Source organism: Mus pahari, chromosome 8 (genome assembly GCF_900095145.1).
Source record: "Mus pahari chromosome 8, PAHARI_EIJ_v1.1, whole genome shotgun sequence".
In the NCBI taxonomy this organism is placed as follows: Eukaryota; Metazoa; Chordata; class Mammalia; order Rodentia; family Muridae; genus Mus; species Mus pahari.
Window position 1 is genome coordinate 63866355 of NC_034597.1, and position 20616 is coordinate 63886970.

A 20616-nucleotide genomic window follows, 5' to 3' on the forward strand; every position below is an offset into this window, starting at 1 on the left:
CTGTAATTCACTTCTCTACTAGATCACAAGTTCCTTGGAGGCTTGGGGCTATTTCTCATGTTTTGTTTATTTCACTTGGGCAATTACAGTTCTTTCTAAATAGCTGATATGCAGAAAGAAGGAGAATGGAAGTAAAGAAGAACGGGAAGATGAGACCCCTGTAATGTCTTGAAAAACAAATGACTTTTCTCACATAATTTAGAAACTATGACGTAACTCCTTGTCAGAGACACACAACCTAGAATATCCCCGAGCCCTGTTCCAGCCAGTGTCGACAATGTATTCACAAAATAAAATATTTTTCACTTTGACTGTGAAGTCAAGTCTCTCAAGTTACCCAAGACCATAATAGTTAATTGTGGAAAATAAAAGTGTGATATTAAAGAGAAACTGGATTATGGTAAGATATGCTTTCAGAAAGAATTGATTTTAATAATAATAATAAAAAAAAATCACATGGTAGACTTTCATTCCAGTCCCCTGGTTCTTGTGTAACTGTCAAAATGGCCTACATTGTTTCATTGTCCTAACACACAGTTTTAAAAGTTACTAAGTCAAGTAATCATTATCTTACAATTCAATTGTTTTCCTGTAAGGCACAATTCTTTGTAAACTGTAACAACAACAACAAAAAAAAAGCCAATGTATTGTCTCACAGCCAGTACCACATGCACATGCAGGCACGAAACCTTTGTGCCTAGTGCACCAGAGGTTAATGATTCACCACAGAACCAGACAATACAGGTCCTTTCTTTGGCTCCTTTCTTGGCTTTTACAGAGCCACAGGCTTTTCTCCCTTTTGTGTTCACTTCCTGTCAACACTGACTTGTCAAAAGGAACAAACCATCTCAAAAATCTGCTACCAAATCAGGACTCAGACTGAGTCACTTGCTAACACAGTGCTGGGGTATAATACTGTGCTTCATGTAATATCTGGGGAAAGAACTGACAAGAAAAATGTTTAACCTTTTTTTTTTTTTTTTTTTTTTTTGGTTTTTTGAGACAGGGTTTCTCTGTGTAGCCCTGGCTGTCCTGGAACTCACTTTGTAGACCAGGCTGGCCTCGAACTCAGAAATCTGCCTGCCTCTGCCTCCCAAGTGCTGGGATTCAAGGCGTGCGCCACCACTGCCTGGCTTTTATTTTTCTATTTTTTGGTTTTTCGAGACAGATGTTTAACCTTTATATGTAAGAGTTCAGTGATGAAAACTAATGTGTAAGAGCATAGTAATCAAAATCACCTGCACGAGCAAACTTCCTTGTGTTTGCTGACTGAATGGACTCCAATGAGTCAGCCATGACTGACAGTATTTACAGACACAACTTTCTCCTGGTTTTCTAGAGAGTATTAAGAGGAAATAATGAACTACTAGCACTTCGGTGTCTCCACAGAGTAAGCTGTACTCCAGAACAGCTCCCACAAAACCGACTCACTTAATGCAGAAACACTGCCCTAAATATTCCTCAGGGACTTAGACATCATAGTTATAGATTTCATCAATCATGAAGCCTTACACTTAGAAACTGACAGCCCTGCTGGAGAACAAGAACCAGATTTTGTGGTTTTAAACAACTACAAAACAGAAATAAATAAATAAAACAACAGTTCTCAAATGCTCATCAGCAGGACAAAGGCCCACGAGACTCCCAGGTACACAGTGAGACAACATGTTGCAGCCCACTGCAGGGAAAGCATCCTTGCCGCAACACAGACAAAGATGGAAAAGGAAACCACTGGCTCCCAAGAGACACAAGTCAAGAGCACTGAGGTGACAGGACTCACACAACAGAGCTGAGCAGGTCTGTGGAGACCCACTTCAGCTGGGGCACAGCAGTCCACACCCATGAGATAACTCCCCAGGACTAAAGAGGAAGAAGCCCTGGGGGAAGCAGAGGCACTGCTGGGAGTCTACACTGCTTTCTACCAGCCACAGCAGGCGAGCTTATGATCTATCTACAGGCAGAGGTAAAGTACTTACAAGATCACCTCTTGGATAGTGGGGGAAATTAGAAAAAGTTCCTAGAATCAGAAAGAAACAAACAAAAAAAGAGAAAAGAAAAAAAAAGAAAAAAAGCTGGAGGGAGGGAGGGAGTACAAAACGACTAATCTACTTACAATTTAAATGTGTCCCAAAGCACAGCTCAAAAATATTATTAAGAACATGAAAATATCCAAGAACCAGTAAGGCAAAATTCACAATATTTAACATCTAGTAAAATACCTCTGCCGGGCAGTGGTGACACACGCCTTTAATCCGAGCACTTGGGAGGCAGAGGCAGGTGGATCTCTGAATTCGAGGCCAGTCTGGTCTACAGATTGAGTTCTAGGATAGCCAGGGCTACACAGAGAAACCCTGTCTCAAAAAACCACAAAAAAACCAAAAAAACAAAAAAAAACAAAACAAAACACCAGGAGGCAAAAAAACCCCACGTGGCTGTTAGAGAAGAGAGTATCAGTCAATAGAAACACATCTAACAAGACATTAGAGTAAGCAGATAGGTGTTTAAAGTTATAATTACCTATGTTCCATGTGTCCAAGAAGGCAAAGGAACATAAATCTGTTAAAGGGATATCAAAGAAATCTAAATAAAAATTTCTGGAATTAAAAATATAGTGTCTAATATACACATAAAATTAAGATCTGATTAAATACTTCAGAAGAAAAGTAGCAATAAGCTTGAAGGTACAGCTAGACACCTCTAAAATAAACTACCTCACATAAGCAAGCATCCTTTAAAAGAGGAAAAGGGGCGTGGCAGCAGCCAGCTGTGAGACAACCAGAGCAACGTAACATACATATAAAAGAGTGGACCCTCAAAAGGAAATGTAGCAAGGCCAATAAAAATACCCTAACATGTGAGGATAAGGGCCCAATTTTCCAAATGTTATAAAATCTACATTTTCACATACCCAAAGCAGAGAAATGGAAAAAGGCATGTTATAGGAAAACTGATGAGAACCAACAACAGGAAGGAAATCTTACAGGGAGCCAGAAAGGGAGTAAGTCTTCTACAGCAGAGAAACACACACAGTGATTTCAGAAGGGAGGCAAACCCAGACAGTGCAGCAGCTTGTTTAAACAGGAAAAGAAAGCTGTAACCTAGATTTCTATGCTTAGTCAAATAGCTTCCAAGCATGAAGTGACCTGTTTTTCCAGCCACACAAAAGTTGAAATAGTCCTTACAGATAGACGTGCACACAAAAAATTTAAATGAATGAACAAATAAAAAGTTCTTGGAGAAAGAAGGAAAGTAAATCGGATGAAAATCTAAATCTCTATGGAAAATAAAGAACAGAAAGAAAAACACATAAATAAAAATACATTTTATTATTTATATCTTATTCTCTCTCTTTCTCTAAAAGACAAGCAATGGGCTTAGCATGGTCCTGCGTGCTTTCTTAATCCCAACACTCAGGAGGCAGAGGCAGATGGATCGCTGTGAAATTGAGGTCAGCCTGGCCTATAGAGTTGTAGGCCATCCAGGGCTTAAAGAAGGAAGGAAGGATGAAGGGAAGTGGGAAAAGAACTGATGAGTTATAGCAGAGCTTACACCAGTGTGCTGTTTTTATAACTTCTGATTGGATAATATGTATTACTGTAACAGCCCCAAAGCTGGGAGACAAACTGTAAGTATTCTGCTCAAATGTTTCTCTTTCCCATTCTTATCTACCACCCTTCCTTTTGCTTGTTTATTTTTCTGTTAGTTAATTCGATAGTTAATTTGTTTTTAAGACAAAGTTTTACTCTGCTGCCCAGGCTGGCCTTGAACTCCTAGACGGAAGTAATTTTCTTCCTGCCTTTGCCTCCAGAGTAGCAAGGTTCTGTGTCCTGTACCCCGACAGCTGTCCTTCCACTACACAGAAGCAAGGTTCTGCGTCCTGTACCCTGACTGCTGTCCTTCCACTACACGGAAGCAAGGTTCTGTGTCCTGTACCCTGACTGCTGTCCTTCCACTACACGGAAGCAAGGTNCTGCTGTCCTTCCACTACACGGAAGCAAGGTTCTGTGTCCTGTACCCTGACTGCTGTCCTTCCACTACACGGAAGCAAGGTTCTGTGTCCTGTACACCGACTGCTGTCCTTACACTACACGGAAAGTTGTAAAATAATATTCAAAGGTAGACTGAGAAATTAAGGCCACATATTATAAATCTTAAATGAATACTACTAATTACAAAATAAAAAGAAGGAGTATAAGTAGTAAGCCTACAGAGAAGATAAAATGGATTAAAATATTCAATGCAGAAGAAGGCCAAAAGGAAGAAAATGAACAAAGAGACAGCCAAGAAGAAGACAGCACCAAGAGAACTGAGTTCCAACAGTCTCAATAGTCACACTGATGTAAGACTTCTAGAAGCTAAGCATGGTGGCATGCTTATAATCCCAGAGGTTGGGATACAAGGCAGAAAGACTGTTCTGAACAATGATTCCAGCACAAACAGGTTACAGGAGACTCTGCCTCAAAAGAAACAAAAAGCCAAACACACAACAAACAAAAACCAGAGAGAATAGGGAAAGTGGGGGAAGGGGGAAAAAGGAAAGAGAAAGATGAGAGACAGAGAAATGAAATATTTACAATGTCTCAAAGAAAGATTATTATCCAACTGGTGACAATTAAATCCCAGATCAAGATCCAATGATGTACTGTCTTATGAAGATATTCACTTGAAGAAAATGACACAAATAAGTTATAAACTAAAGGAAGAGAGAGCCACATTGCTATTAATGGAAGAAAGCTGAAACACGTTTCCTAAGTGAGACAGCTGTTTCACAAGGCATCACCAGACAGAGCATTTTTTCATAGAGATTACCAACTCGGACAAAGAACATTACAATTCTAACTTTTCCAGGCCTTTTGCCTCTGCCCGCCTAGGCCCCTCTGCACAGAAATCTTAGTTCCTTGTTCACATTCCTCCTTGCTACACACGTCCTGCCTGGGTGGCTCTGACCATCTCAGTCTTAGTTCCTGAATCTCTTCTTTGCAGGGTCTTCATCTCCATTCCTATCCAGTCTGCTCTCTCCTGAGATCATTTCTGTGAATATAAAAATGCCTGTTTCTTAATATTACACTGAAACGTTTCATTTTTCTGTCAATCTCATTGTCACTTCAAATGTCACCAAACATTTCTGCTGATTTAAATCTATACTTCATTAGGCTCCATGCAGCTACAACTTCCAATCTTGACCCTAAACTCTCTGGCAAACGTCCTCCAATCCCTGGCTGCACCGTTGCTCTACTGTACTCCAAGGCCTGACTGCACCTAATAACTCAGCTTTTCTAATCTTGCAAGATGATTCTGAGGAAAGAATGACATCATACAGAGCTGTCGTAGAATTGCAGAGAATTTGTTTTTGCCCTCAAAATGGCCTGGAATCGTGCAGGGTGATTCTTTTGTCCTTCACCAGTCCACCCCACTCTCTCTCTCTCAAGTCCCACAGTAACAACTGGCAATCATAAGCACCCTCAAACTTTTCAGTGCCGCTTCAGCCTCTCCACCTCAGCCATTTTTATCAAATAAATAAACAAAAAAGAAAAGCTATTAATTGGAGACGTCCTCAATTTTCTACCAGGGCACACCACAAACTACCTTACCTGTAGTGTTTCCCACGTTTCCCATTTGCCATAGCAGTATTTTGCAACCCACATGCTCTTCTGAAATGTGACCTTGATTCTCTTTAAACAGGACGTGGCATCTGTTTCCCCATCCCCTCAAGTTGGCAACCACTGTGACTGTTTTGACCAGCATGTAATTTCCAGATGTGGTCCTCTTAGAAGCCTTTTGGCAGCCTGCTTCTATGTCAGAAGTGTACCTACTCTAAACCAAAATGCTCTGAGGAAGCACAGCGTACGTATTAGATCAGAGGGCTAATGGGGTGGGATGCAGAGCCAGAAAGAAGCACGTGTGAGAGGGTCAGTAAAACCTAAGCCTGGCAGTGGAGGGATCTCAGTGGCAGAGCGACTGCCTCAGACTGTTGTACCACAGGGTTAGAGAGCAAGTACCCTGTAAGCTATTCCCATAGCCTGTCTCACAAAATCCTGGGCAACATAAAACAACCATTTGCACTACCGCTTCCTAGCAATAGAAAATATAGTTTTTTTCCATAACATTACATCCTCTCTCTTTAGTTTTAAAAGACAGTCTTCCCTGGGTTGGCACTGCCATAGTGGTGTGCCACTTCTGCTCTCTGTACTCTTAACTCACTGTGACTACTCCATTTACTAGTCCTTGCTACTCTGACTATGGACTTCCTTGCTGCTAGAGGTTTCAGTCCTTTTGGCTGGTTCTACTGTGTCTGAAGTAGGCATGCACTCCTTGAGTCCGTGCACTTGCCCATTCATGCTTTTAACTCCTCTCTCAGTGTTCAATTTCACTTTCTTTTGTAGTCGGAATATCTTCTTTCCTGTGCATCCTTTTGATCTTAGAGCTCCTTGGCCTTCTATCTTTAGCCTTCTTTCCCCAAATTACATTATCTCCTTAAGTGATATTACTTATTCTCTAAAGTTCATTAACTCAGCCTTGGACAGAGCACATCAGGATTCAAACGGTATCTCTGCCACTTAGCTTGTATGATCTGGGGAAATATAACAAGCTTCTCTAGGTATTCATTTCCTCATCTAGAATATTACCACTTGGTAGACTACTATCAGAATGCAGTGATTAATTTTTAAAAATGTAATAACATTCAGAAAGTGCTTACCAAACTGGCCAGCATAAGATAATTTGGCAGTAAATATTGGTAATGTTTATTATATATGTGTGGCAGCTTTCACGTTCATATTCCTAGCCTAAGATTCTTTCCTAAGTTCAACACATACATACAACTGACCTCAATTTGAATTGCCTGTAATTATTTCAAACTCAATATAATAAATTGCAGTTTATCCTCAAGAATATTACATACAACCCAGACTATCTATTTTCTTAAATGACACTACCACTGAGCTACACAAGCCAGAAACCTAGATATCATTGTAAATTGACCACCTCTGTCCCTTACTAATCCTTATATAATTAACTGCTACATCTAATACCACCAGATCCCATACATTGTTTTAAGTGGTTTATACATATTAAGTCATCTAATAAGATACAAAGGCAATAAATGACTGGTAGACATTATAGGCATTAAACATAGTAAGTCTGTAAAGGAAGTATGATTACAGATAAACGTTCTGACAAGAAGCAAAGTGAAATACTGAAACACGGTGAGTCAAAGGCAGAGAAAACCCATTCATGCTCTGGTAGAAACAAACTTGACTGTGGGAATTAAACTGACAACTCTTGGGCTCAGCAGTTAGGAGCATGTGATGCTCTTGCAGATGATCTGATTTTTATTCCTAGCACCCACATGGTGGCTCACAACCATTTATGCATCTAATAGGCATGCATGTGGTATATAAATATGCATGTATGCAAAGAAACATTAATATGGATAAAGAAAAAATAAATCTTTTTTAGAACTCACATTAAAAATGGATAACTCCTTAAACATTTTGGAGTTATAACTTATCTGCTTTGATTTAAAATGTCTTCTATATTCTCATGTTTCGAACACTTGGTCTTTAGTTGCAAGGAAGCTCTGATAGGCTAATATATGAAGATAGGAAAGTTTAGCCTAAGTTGCCATGTAGACCAGAGGATATTACAGATACCTGAACCACGGGACACCATGTGAGGAAAGCTGCAAGCACAGGATGGAGCTGACCAAGGAAGACACTATATGGTTCAATCCCCAGTACATGAACACATGCACAAATATTTTAGGGGAGAGAGGAAAATAATTAGTACTTCATTTGATCCCCCCACATCAACATGTGAGTACATTTCCATCAGGTTTTAGCACTACATACACACACATATATACATATATACATATACACGTGTGTGTATACATATGTATATATATTTATGTGTATATATGAATGATACAGAATAAAAAGTAGCTGTAGGTCTTGACCTGGGTATTCATTACATAGTTGCACTCAGTTAATGAAAAATTCATCTGTCACCTGAAATTAAATCATAAAATTGTAAGATTGATAGTGGATAACTGAGATGAGTTATGTCATACAAACATGATATTGTATATTTTTCCTGTAAGAGTGATTGCCACTATATTGGAAAATTGAAAAATAGATCACATGGATATACTTGAGCTTTCACAGACTTTAAAAAACTGAAATTTGGGCTGGAGATACGGACCTTCTATGTTTTCCTCCCTTCCCCTCCCTTTGCTCTCCCCCTTCCTCCCTCCTCATTCCCTTCCCGCCTCTGTAAACCTGTATACCAGAAGAGGGCACCAGATCTCATTACAGATATTATGACCCATCATGTGATTGCTGAGAATTGAACTCAAAAATTTTGGACCAGTGCTCTTAATTTCTCAGGTCCCCAAATTTCAGTTTTTGGTTTTTTTTTTAAAAAAAGATTTGTTTATTTTATGTATGTGAGTACACTGTCTCTGTCTTTGTCCCATCACAGATGGTTGTGAGTCACCATGTGAGTACTGGGAATTGAACTCAGGACCTCTGGAGGAGCAGCCAGTGCCCTTAACCACTGAGCCATCTCTCCAGCACAAAGTTCAGTTTTTTTAAAGTCTGCGAAAGCTCAAGTATAATCCATGTGATCTATTTTTCAATATAATGGCAATCATTCTTACAGGAAAAATACACAATATCATGTTTACATAATGACTTATCTTAAAGTTATCTACTATCAATTTCATGATTTTATAGTTTAAAAATCAGACATTAACAACTGGCTGAGTATTCCTAATCAAAAAAATTCCAAACTGAAGATGTTCCAAAACTTGAAATTTCTTTCATTTCATAACAATGTTCAAAATAAATATTCTTATTATGCAACATGGTTTATTATTTTAAAATCTGAAAATCTAGTAAACCACAAGGTCTTATTCAGTAAAGTAGACTTGAAGAATATAACAGAACTTTAGGGGAATATATAGGATTTATTGCCTTTATTAAAACAAAAGCTTTATCAATAGCTTGCATGCTCTATAACTGAACTGCCCACAGCACATAATTTCCACTCCTATAATGATATAAAAATGGTATGTACCATTAAATAATAGTGTGGACTTCATATTATTATCTTTATGACTAAGACAAAATGATCAAACAGATAAAACAGAAAAATGTACATAATCTTTAATTTTGTTGAAAAGTGTAAACATTTATATTATAAACAATAACACTTGGATTTTAAATAAATTACCTCAATACTCAAGACTTTGACTTTAAAGTGCCAAGTTTAGTGAAAAGTTGCTCAGCAGTCCAGCTGGCCTGTTGTTCACAGCAGAACAAGCAGCAGCTCACAGACCTGCATTCACACTCAGGAACTCACACCCACCCACACTCAGTCCATTCCAATATTCCACTTGAGTCCAAGGCTGGACACAGGTGATTCATTAAATAAACAACTGCTCGCTAACAGGTCACTTACGCATGAATACCTTTAGTTATTTAGCTAATCACTTACTGAAAGCCATGCAAGGGATTCCATGATTCGATGCTCACATCTTTCTAAATGTTTTATCATTTCTCTTGTCAAGTTGGCTTCCACTTTGATAAAACTTTCAATCACTTTGTAAAAATCAAAGGCTTTTAAATTAAGTACATTCAGAATCCATGGGAAGGACAAATCTGTTCCAGAATCAAGATGCTGTAATGTACTTCCTAAAAACAAGAGGAAAAAAAAATGTGTCAATATGAAATATTATTGTCTGAACTGACGAGAGATGGAAGATCTTATCACACAGAATCAACACATAGAAAAAAAGGGTAAGTACTTTTTATTTACAGCAGGTATTTTTATTCTGTGGTCTACAGACTCTCAAGAAACTGGGTTCCAAATTTTAAGTGTATGTGCACACATTTTCCTTAGAGATAGGAATCATATAAGATTTGCACAAGTTTACATGCCCTACACTAACACCCAGGCAGGTATCTTACCAGCAATTTAATATCCACTTTAACTACCATTACTGCTTGGCATTACACGAAATGCCTCAGTGGTTAAGAGCACTGACTGCTCTTCCAGAGGTCCTGAGTTCTATCCCCAGCATCCACATGGCGGGTCACCACTATCTATAATGGAATCCGATGCCCTCTTCTGCTGTGTCTGAGGACAACTACAGTTTACTCACAAACATAAAAGAATTTTTTTTTTTTTAAGGAAGACTGGTGATGCTTTTAAGATTCTGCTAATTAGCCTGGCAGCAGCAGTGCTTGCCTTTAAGCCCAGCTGAGGCAGGTGGATCTCTGAGTTTGAGGCCAGCCTGGTCTACAGATATATTGAGTTCTAGCCAAGGCTACATAGGGAGATCCTTCTTTGAGCCTGATGCTGCAGGCCTATAATGCCAGATACTCAAGAGGCTAAGGCAAGAGAATTACAAGTTCAAGACCTGGTCAATGACTGAGTTCAATGCCTCCTGAGATCCTTTCTTAGAACCAGTATATATGAGGGAGCTGGGTTGCCTGGTCCCTGCCCTGAGTTCAGTTCTCAACACTTTAAAAGGAAATGGAAGAGAATTTGCTAGCTTTATTAGAAAATGATTTTTCTTAAAAATGTACACATTGCAGTTATGAAGATTCAGTTTCAGTGATTACTTTGCTTTTGTTTTTCGAGACAGGGTTTCTCTGTGTAGCCCTGGCTGTCCTGGAACTCACTCTGTAGACCAGGCTGGCCTCGAACTCAAAAATCTACCTGCCTCTGCCTCCCAAGTGCTGGGATTAAAGGTGTGTGCCACCACTGCCCGGCTTCAGTGATTTCTTTAGATAATTCTTCCTCTTTTGTTTCTGCAAGTGAAACATTTTAATATTTGCAACAATGTTTGAAAAGTAATATATTAAAAAAGAAAAGTAATATATTTTTCAAATTATATTTTTAAAAACAGTTATGAGCTTTTATTCTGTTATTTTCTATGATCATTAAATTGTCATAGGTATTATAAAAACAGCAACCAATTAGGAAGTATTCAGTTTCTGGTAGCCTCCGGCTCCTGGTCTCATGAGCACAGAGGTGTAACAGTGGGGCACAGAAGCACTGTTGTTCTTCAACACTCTGTGGCACTTTACACGCTCATAAGCCTTTGTAGCAGTTTCATTCGCTACCTTTCCTGAATTCAATACACTCAGAGCAGAAGCCTCATAAAATTCTATCCCCCAGATAACCTGACTGACACGTTAAACCATTGAAATAGCTGCAACTGCCAATTACATTGTTCAGCATAAACTGATCTACTGTATGACATTTTCTTCTTACCACACAGATACACATAAAAAAAAATACAACACAAAATCACAACACAACTTAAGAATTTGTTTAAATAAAGCTACAGTGTTTATTTATTAAAATTTAACTTACTGCTATACGTAGCCATTACAACTTCAAGAGCACAGGCCAATAAAGACATATGAAAGATGTTGTCATTTAGGAGTTTGCTAAAAGGAGAAAGAGTGAAAAATTTTAAATATGGCTTTTATAGAAAGAAATTGTTTTATTAAAATGAGAAAATATTTACCTAAAATTCTGAATGGACAAACGTTCTTCTTCCTAAAACAGATAATTTTTTAAAATTTTTAATTGAAGCTTTCTTTGTGTCAGCATTAAATTTTTTTCTACTTTGTTTTCTTTAACTTACTGATTTAAGCATGGATTCCATCACACGGTAATACAATCGGACCCCAAGTTTATAACGCTACAAACAAAAGGAAAAATAATAAGATTTTACTGTTTCAGAAAATCAAAAAGTTAATTGAATTTTGTTAGTCTTTTATTGAAACACATTCTGCTCCTTCTAGGAATTCCTTCTAGGAATAATATAGATCATAAAGGCTAGTTTGTTTAAAGTCCAAGGCTTACTATACATGAGTGCTGAGCATTCCCAATAACCAGTGCAGTATGTCTGGGAGCTGACATTTATCCGCTCAGTTCTAGCTTTTGTTACTTGCTCTATATAGACTATGTGCCCAGTACTATTTTAAACATTTTACACATCTAGTATAATCCTTTTGGTGATGCAGAATATTCATTTTTGAAACGGCTAAGATTAAAAGAATAGTTTCTGTCTGTAAAACTCAATGATACTAGGACAGGCCAAAAAGAGAAAAAGAAAAACAAACAAAAAACCAAAGCTGATTTAATCAGTAAATGTTTTAAACAAATGATTAGTTCTCATCAACTAAAAAAAAAATGGTGTTTGAATTACAGATATATACACACAAGACTATTCCTTTATTCTAAAACAAGAACGTAAGTGTTACTACATGTACTCAAAAGAATTTTGTGCATAATCATTTAAACCAGTGCTTTTCAACCTTCCTAAAGTTTCCCATGAGTAGCAGCAAACACAACAGACCATCTGCCACTACCTTATCTCGCTACACAAGTACTACTACAGCACGGACGGCATCAGCTGATGAGTTCTACACTAAGGACCAACAGATGTGCCTCAAGTTACCTGTACTCCAATGTCAACACAGCCCTGCCCCACAGCGTTAGCAAACTTCTCTTTAAAGATGTGTCCAACATCCTTTACTCTTTTTAGGATATTTTCTTTTGGATTCACTGTGCAATTCTTTAAGAAATATAAACAGAAACAAATATTGAAGTTACCGTGTAAACACTTCTACTATAACAAAGCAACTGACACTACAGAATATGATCAGTCAACATGGAATTCTACTGTATGTCAGACACAAAAATTATTCAGTACACTGTTATTGATACTTTGTTTGGTTGGTTTTTTTTGTTTGGTTGGTTGTTTTGGTTGGTTGGTTTTGAGACAAGGTTTCTCTGTGTAGCCCTGGCTGTCCTGGAACTCACTTTGTAGATGAGGCTGGCCTCGAACTCAGAAATCCATTTGCCTCTGCCTCCCAAGTGTTGGGATTGAAGGCGTGTGCAACCACTGCCCGGCTGTTATTGAAATTTTAAGCCAGTGGTTTTAAACATTCCTAATGCTGTAACTCTTTAATACAAATCCTCATGTTGTGGTGTCCGCCCAACCATAAAATGTTGTTGCTACTTTATTTATTCAAAATACACTAAAAATAAACTTTCTAAATTTAAGATTATAATTCTTTTTGTACAGTGCCACTAAAAATGTAACTCACACCACAGAATGTCAATAACTCTATTATTTCCTAAAGAAAATAGCATACAAATCTTAGGAATATTACACTTATACACACACACACACACACACATATACACAAACAAAGACACCACTTCCTAGTATAATATTACTTATAGCAAAATGTTTGCATAATTTCTAAGACTTTATGTATAGGAAAGATGGTGTACTGGCTAGTTTTGTGTCAAGTTCACACAGCTGGAGTTATCACTGAGAAAAGAGCTTCAGTTGGGGAAATGCCTCCATGAGATCCAGCTGTAAGGCATTTTCTCAGTTAGTGATCAAAGGGGAAGGTCCCCTTGTGGGTGGTGCCATCTCTGGGCTGGTAGTCTTAGGTTCTATAAGAGAGCAGGCTGAGCAAGCCAGAGGAAGCAAGCTAGTAAAGAACATCCCTCCATGCTTCTGCATCAGCTCCTGCTTTCTGACCTGCTTGAGTTCCAGTCCTGACTTCCTTGGTGATGAACAGCAGTATGGAAATGTAAGCCAAATAAACCCTTTCCTCCCCAACTTGCTTCTTGGTCATGATGTTTGTGCAGGAATAGAAACCCTGACTAAGACAGATGGAATTATTTTTTTCCAAAAAAAAAAAAATGAGGACAACTGAATATAGAAAGAAGTAAAATTTCCAGCTATGGTGGAGAGAAGATTTTGAGTTCAAAGCCAACATAGGCTAAATAATGAGTTTGAAGACACAATGGGTGGATGTAAGTATGGATGAATGTATGGATGAATGAAGAAAAAGAGGAAGGAAGGGAGAGAAGAAAAAGGGAAAAAACCAAACCAAAAAGAAAAAGGAGGAAGACAAGGAGAATAACACACACACACACACACACACACACACACACACACACACAAACCCATTATGGTCTCCACAATGCTCACCCTGAGCCCATCTGTCATCTACACATCAGTTATCTTTGCAGTGTATGAAGCTTCAAATTCATTAAAAAGTTAAACTATAAATTCTGCTTAAGAAAATGTCCTTAGCCAGGCAGTGGTGGCACACGCCTTTAATCCTAGCACTTGGGAGGCAGAGGCAGGCGGATTTCTGAGTTTGAGGCCAGCTTGGTCTACAAAGTGAGTTCCAGGACAGCTAGGGCTACACAGAGAAACCCTGTCTTGAAAAACCAAAACCAAACCAAACCAAACCAAACAAACAAAAACAACAACAACAACAACAAAAAAGACCTTGAGACAGAATTTCTTGTCTAATTAAAGTAACTCAAATAAAAGGGAGCTCCTACCTACTTCAAAGATGGGAGCAAGTATTCAAGAAAACATTGGAAGGGAGATTTTTTTCTTTAGTATCTACATTATCCTTGCTAAAAGCTGTAAGCAATTGGGTAGATATATGGCAAACACTCTTGGCCTATTGAACTTTATATAAGTTGGGCAAATAAAATCATATTTGAATAATTATTATGGATGACAGAACTTGTTCTGTTTATCTCTGGACATAATACAGTAGAAGAGAAAAACATACTATGCTAAAAACTGGTTACAGTATGAAGCAGAACATTAGCAAGTATAAAAGGCACTTAATTATAGTAATTCATTTGTAAAGGCTATAGCTATAGATTTCCCTGTCACTTAACCCTTAAGCAAGAGACAAAATGAGGGGCCACTAGTAGACACTAACACCAGTCACCAGTCTTTCTGTCTTGTGTTTCTGAGGGAAAGACAACATGAGCTTTCAAACATTAAATTTAGGGTCTCCTAGGAAGGTAAGTTCTATTAGCTAAAACAAACAATAGTTAGACTCACAGAAGATTCAGCAGCAATGGGATCTTAAAAATAGGAAGATAGTATCACAGAGAACTGAGGAATAAATTATAATATATAGTGAACTATATGTCTGAATATGACATAATAAGTCTCATTACTTTGTCTTCAACCTTAAATTTAGTAAGAAAAAGCTTATATATTGAGCAGTAGTAGAAAACAGAAAGAGAGAAAAAGATGGGCTGGGGACATGGCTCAGTGGATCAAGTACTTGCTATGCAACCATGCGATCCTAAGCTTGGATCCCAGCCAACAGCCTGATGTAGCAGCATGCATCTGCCATCTCAGAGTGGGATGCAGGAGCAAGAGGATACACAATCCTGGGGGCTCACTGACAGCTGCTATAGCACTTGGTGAGCTCAAGTTCAGTGACAGATCTGTCTTTAGAAATAAAGTGAAGAACTACAGAAGACAGACACTAGATGGTGAGCCCTAGACTTCACAAACACACATATACGCAGAGAGATCCATATACAATGTGAAGGAAGGAAGACAAAGGAAGGGAAAAAAGGAAAAGGGAGTGAAAAAAGAAGTGATGCATACTTTCAATCTCAGCACTGGGGAAGCAGAGGCAGGGAGATCTCTATGAGTTCAAGACCAGACTGGTCTACACATCCAGTTCTAGGCCAGCCAGGACTACATGGTGAGATCCTGTTTCAGAAAGATAGAGAGAAAAAGAGGAAGGGAGGGAGGGAGGGAGGGAGGGAGGAAGGGAGGGAGGGAGGGAGAGGAAAAGAGAGTGTCTTAGAGGGAAGTGCCTCAGTTGCAAGGAAAGTAGCAAATATAAGAAAAACTAAACATTTAAATAAAATAACCATCAAATCTGGAGCAGTTCAAGGAGTAACAAATAAAATACCAAATGAGTACATTTTGGATTTTAAAAAAGTGTTTTAAAAAATACTTAGTACATTAGCTTCTAATTTCAATTTTCTTTTAAGAAAGCACAAGTGGTATTTTACATATGGCTTACATTGAAGTAGGAAATCAGATTTTCTGATGGCTGATCACTTGCAGAATTTAAAATCACCATTAATTGTTGAATAGTATTCATAACAGTCCTAGAGAAGAAAACACAGGAAGAAGCATTAAGCCACTAAGAAAGAAAATGAGAAAGAATGAAATACAGCCATCACATAAATTGAACATATCCCTTTTGGGGGTGGGGGAGAAAGGGTTTATCTGGATTACACATCCTAAGTCACATGCACTGAAGGAAGTAAAGGCAGGAGGAACTCACCCCAGAATTTTGTGCAAGGTACAAGATATGGAACTAGTTTCATTTTCTACACGTATGACCAGTAGTGTTTGTTGAAGATGCTGTCTATTCTTCAGGGTATATTTTGGCCTTTGTCAAAAGTTAGGTGAATGTGGGAGCATGGGCTTATGAATGACACCATCCTCCCAAAAGCCATCTATAGATCCAATGGAATTCTCATCAAAATCCCAATGCACTTCTTTGCAGAAGTTAGAATGGTAATCTTAAAATTCATATGGTGATCCAAAAGACTCACGATAGCCAAAACAATTATGAACGATGGAAACACTAGTAAAGACATCACTATTAAGCATATCTCTTAACATATCATGTATTCCATGTATCTTGAAGAAGTTCTAAATAAAATGGAATCCGCTTACCATGTAGTTTAAAAATTACAGATTACTTAAGACTTTTAGAAAAGTAGTATCATTAAGTATAACTGCAGAACTAATACACTTACTAATAAAACTAAGTACCGTTAGTGTCAAACTAATGATGTTTTCCAGAAAATATACCTTATGTTTTCATATTATATGGATATGTAACTGGCATCAAAATACTATTCTTTCAAGAAAATATTACAATTACATGTTAATACCCCACTTTCCGAGACTTCACTGTGCAGTGTAGACTAGCCTCAAGCTTGCAACAACCCTCTTGATTCAGCCTCCCAAATCTGGAGATTAAATAAAGGACCACTATGTCTGTCCTTAAATTCTATACACTTTAAATAAAGACAGTAAGATATTTAGAAACTCATGTGAAGAATTAAAAGAGCCTTCATTACTCTTTCAAGGAGGAGAGTAAGGTCTTGAGTAACCATAAAGTCACTATTGCTGGGGCTGGAGTGACTCAGCAGTTAAGAGCACTGACTGCTCTTCCAGAGGTCCTGAGTTCAAATCCCAGTGACCACATGGTGGTTCACAACCATCTGTAACAAGATCTGATGTCCTCTACTGGGGTTTCTGAAGAGAGTGATAGTTTTAAAAGTCACTATTGCTAAATCATAAAATTTGTCAGTTTCTCAGGACCTCCACAGTTCTGTAACTTTGCATGCAGACATACACTTGTGTTTGTAGAACATAGTAAAGACTGGTGTTGTAACTTTGCTTTTGAGACATTGTATTGGATGCAAGGAACCACAAACCGTTTAGGGCTGGAAGGCTGATTAAATATAATACAAAACATGCCATGTTCTCAGGTTTCTCTACACTTCATATTTCACATACTACATTTTTATAGTTACTAGAGATTAATCTAAGTCACAATGACTAATGCCACAAATGACTAACTACTAAAAACAAAACTGCAGACTTCTTTGAAGCAACTGACTCAAGCACTTATTTTTTTTTTTAATTTTTAAAATTTTTTTAATTTTTTTTGATACTGGTACCTTTCCTCAGATTCTTGGCTTTATGCTCTAGGCTCCAAGCCATACCAGCTAATTGTAGCCTAACTTCTATCTGGTTCTTCTGACTGCATTCCTCACAGGTCAACCCTTACCTTCTTGCTTTCATACTTCCTGGCTTTAGGCAGATACATGTATTTTCATGTTTTTAACTGAGAATTCCCAATCTATGGGTGCTTTGTATCCCTCTGCTTACTAGAATCTGCATACTTTCTGTTAATATTGGTATGTGAAACATGAAAGCATCACATTTGTCACACCTGTCCCTGGTCCTTCATTCCCACCACTATTCACTTGGTCCAGTTCTTTGGCATATCTCAGCTGAACGACTCCAAAAGGTCAGTGTAGAGATTCCCACACATTATGAGTGAAAGGCAGAGGTATGTACAGGAAAAGAATTCCTCAGGTTGCTCTCATGTGCACTGTGATCTAAGCACTAAGATGCACTGACAGTCCTATTTCTAACCTGTCTGTCCTCACTTTTCTTCCTTGAGCCACTGATGGGTAAAGCTGTAAAACTAAAGTCTGGGCTGGGGATGTAGCTCAATGGTAGAGCACCTGCTTAGTATGTGCAAAGCCTTGAATTTGATCACCAGGAAAACAAACAAAAACTTCTCTGAGAAATCAAATCTATGTTTATCTTTCCTTGTGCTTATCATCCTTTTAAAACACAGACCACACCATGCACTAGGCAAAATGAGGATGGCATACTAGTTAATACCTGTTTTCCATTCCTGCAGTTTATTCCCCCATCTTACAATTAATACAGAACAGCTAGTAGTTCCCAGATCCATTATGCTGTGCCATATTTCAGTGCCTCTTTATATAATACTACCTCTTGGAAAAATTCACTTGAGACAAATTTCATACACTTTGCTTTACTAAAATGAGTCTGTTCACATGTCTACTGTAGCTGATATGTCTCACTGCTTGCTTGCAATGTACCAAGCAACATGACAGGTCTTAATTATTAAAACTGTGAATAAAAACCCATGGTCCATATGGAAAGCAACTTAAAGGCTATTGTTGGTATTAGTGAAAAACAGGTAAACATGTAAGTGGATTTATAGTTATATCATGAACATAAAGGAAGAATAGATGGCAGTCCACAGAAAGAAGAATTTCAAGAAAAGAATGCCAAGTATGAAGGCTCTCAAGTACAAAAGAGCTCTGACAATTCAAAAACTGGAAAAAGACTAGTGTGTGGCCAACACAGAGTAATCTACAACAAAACGAGATTGGCTAGGCAACAAAAAACAGGTCATGTAAGGTGTTGGGGATTGTTAAGGAATACGCTTTGTATTCTAAATGCAAGTAGAAGCAATCAAAGGGTTTAAGCAACAGTCACACACAATTTAATTTATATTCACAGACTATTATTTCCAGGCTCTGTGGAAAACAGATTTATTGGTAGGAGAAAGCTACAGTGGTAAGAAATGAATGACACGATCAGTTAGGTACTAAACAAATTCAAGAAGAAGAGAGCTGTCTTGCACAAAGGTGGCGAGGGTGGACAGAAATGGGGGGGGGGAGCATGTGGGGCACTCCAAAAGTGGGAAATCAGTGAGGAGGGGACATAAAGTAACTCTAGGCTGCACACAACATTAAGCACTGATGCTTCTCCTTTCAGAGTGAAACATACTTTTTCAGATATGTTCCTTAAACATAAAAACAACCAAGTTATATCTGTAATGTAAACAAGTCATAAATCCACAAAACAGTCCTCCATACATGTTTGTTATGTGCTGTGCAACAAAGAGCGAGTCTGAAGCACTTACACATACTAAAGAAACAATTATAATGAAAACTGGAACCAGGAAAAGGCATACCTAACTGGAGTGTGTGGAGTAACCACGTTTGCCTCTTCATCAGGGTTGTTTTTTCGTGGTGTTCTCTCTGTTTCAAAACTAAATGATAAGTAAAGTAACTCATACTGAAATTGACAATTTGTGTTTATGCATCAAAAAGCAGTTATTACTTAATAATAAATAACAATAATTAATTCCTGTTGTTGAGAGCATCACACAAATGTTCACTATATGGTAAGTACTATGAAATAAGTGCTGCCTGTATGATTTTTTTTTTTTGTCACCACTGTTCTTCAGCATGGCTCTCCTTTTACAGGTTTACAGAAAGTCGTGCACCACCCACGGAACACAGCATTCTGGAAAGTGGAAGATGTTTTCTGGCTGGTGGTGTTAATGGCTGAGCTGTGTGAGATCTTAAAACATTGCAGAACCCATTTTTCAGTGCACTATGCTGTCCAAAGATTTCATTTCTACTTAGACAGAACTAGAAACATTTTACTGTGTTTAACTTCTAAATTATGTTTTAATTTCATAGTAAAGTAATTCTTCTTAAAGAGTCAAATTAGATTTATATATGAACAGTTAAAAACTGTAATTACTCTCAGCCATTTCCTATTTTAGAAATTTTACATAAGTCAAGAGGATATTTTCTTAAAATATTGTTTGAAATATCAATTAAGCAACAGCATGTTAAAAAGGATGGAATGAAAGAGAAAACTCTTGAGTAAACGAATTCAACCATTTTCTTTTGGTACACATTTAAAACTTATCTAGATGACCAAACACAGAATCAGAAAATTGGCTTAAGAAATACTTTACATTAAATCTGTTTGTTATTAACTGTATGTTTAAAGGACTACCTTTGCACCAGACAAAGACATTTGAAAATAACCTGCTACAAAAGATGTTAAAAGATTTCTAAGTTAATGAAAATCTATGTAACATATCTGAGTAATTATTAATCCAAATAAAAAGCATGCAAATATATAAAAGTTATGTCATTGCAATACCTGTCTATAGGATCAGTCTGAAGTGTTTTATCATGATCCAAAAATAGTCTTGCATCTAAATCTTTGTTTTTAAGATAAACTTCTTCATAGCGTTTAGAAAGACTTTCAACCTCAAAAGAAAGAAATTGGCAGTTATGTCTTTTTGTGTTATATCTCTTAGAAGACACAAGTAGACTTTATTAAAGAACTTTTATACT

General features: G+C 37.7%; 1 protein-coding gene across 1 annotated transcript in view; it reads right to left on the reverse strand.

The window, feature by feature from the left end:
• The window catches only part of Rb1 (RB transcriptional corepressor 1), a 129472-nt gene that overhangs the window by 56452 nt on the left and 52404 nt on the right, over positions 1-20616 (reverse strand). Inside the window, exons 10-17 of the mRNA XM_021203051.2 lie at positions 20420-20529; positions 19431-19508; positions 15906-15993; positions 12482-12598; positions 11663-11719; positions 11543-11574; positions 11386-11462; positions 9499-9695 (exon numbers count right to left, since the gene is read on the reverse strand). Of these exons, the coding sequence (XP_021058710.1) occupies positions 9499-9695; positions 11386-11462; positions 11543-11574; positions 11663-11719; positions 12482-12598; positions 15906-15993; positions 19431-19508; positions 20420-20529 (756 nt within the window). The remainder of the gene's footprint in view (positions 1-9498; positions 9696-11385; positions 11463-11542; positions 11575-11662; positions 11720-12481; positions 12599-15905; positions 15994-19430; positions 19509-20419; positions 20530-20616) is intronic.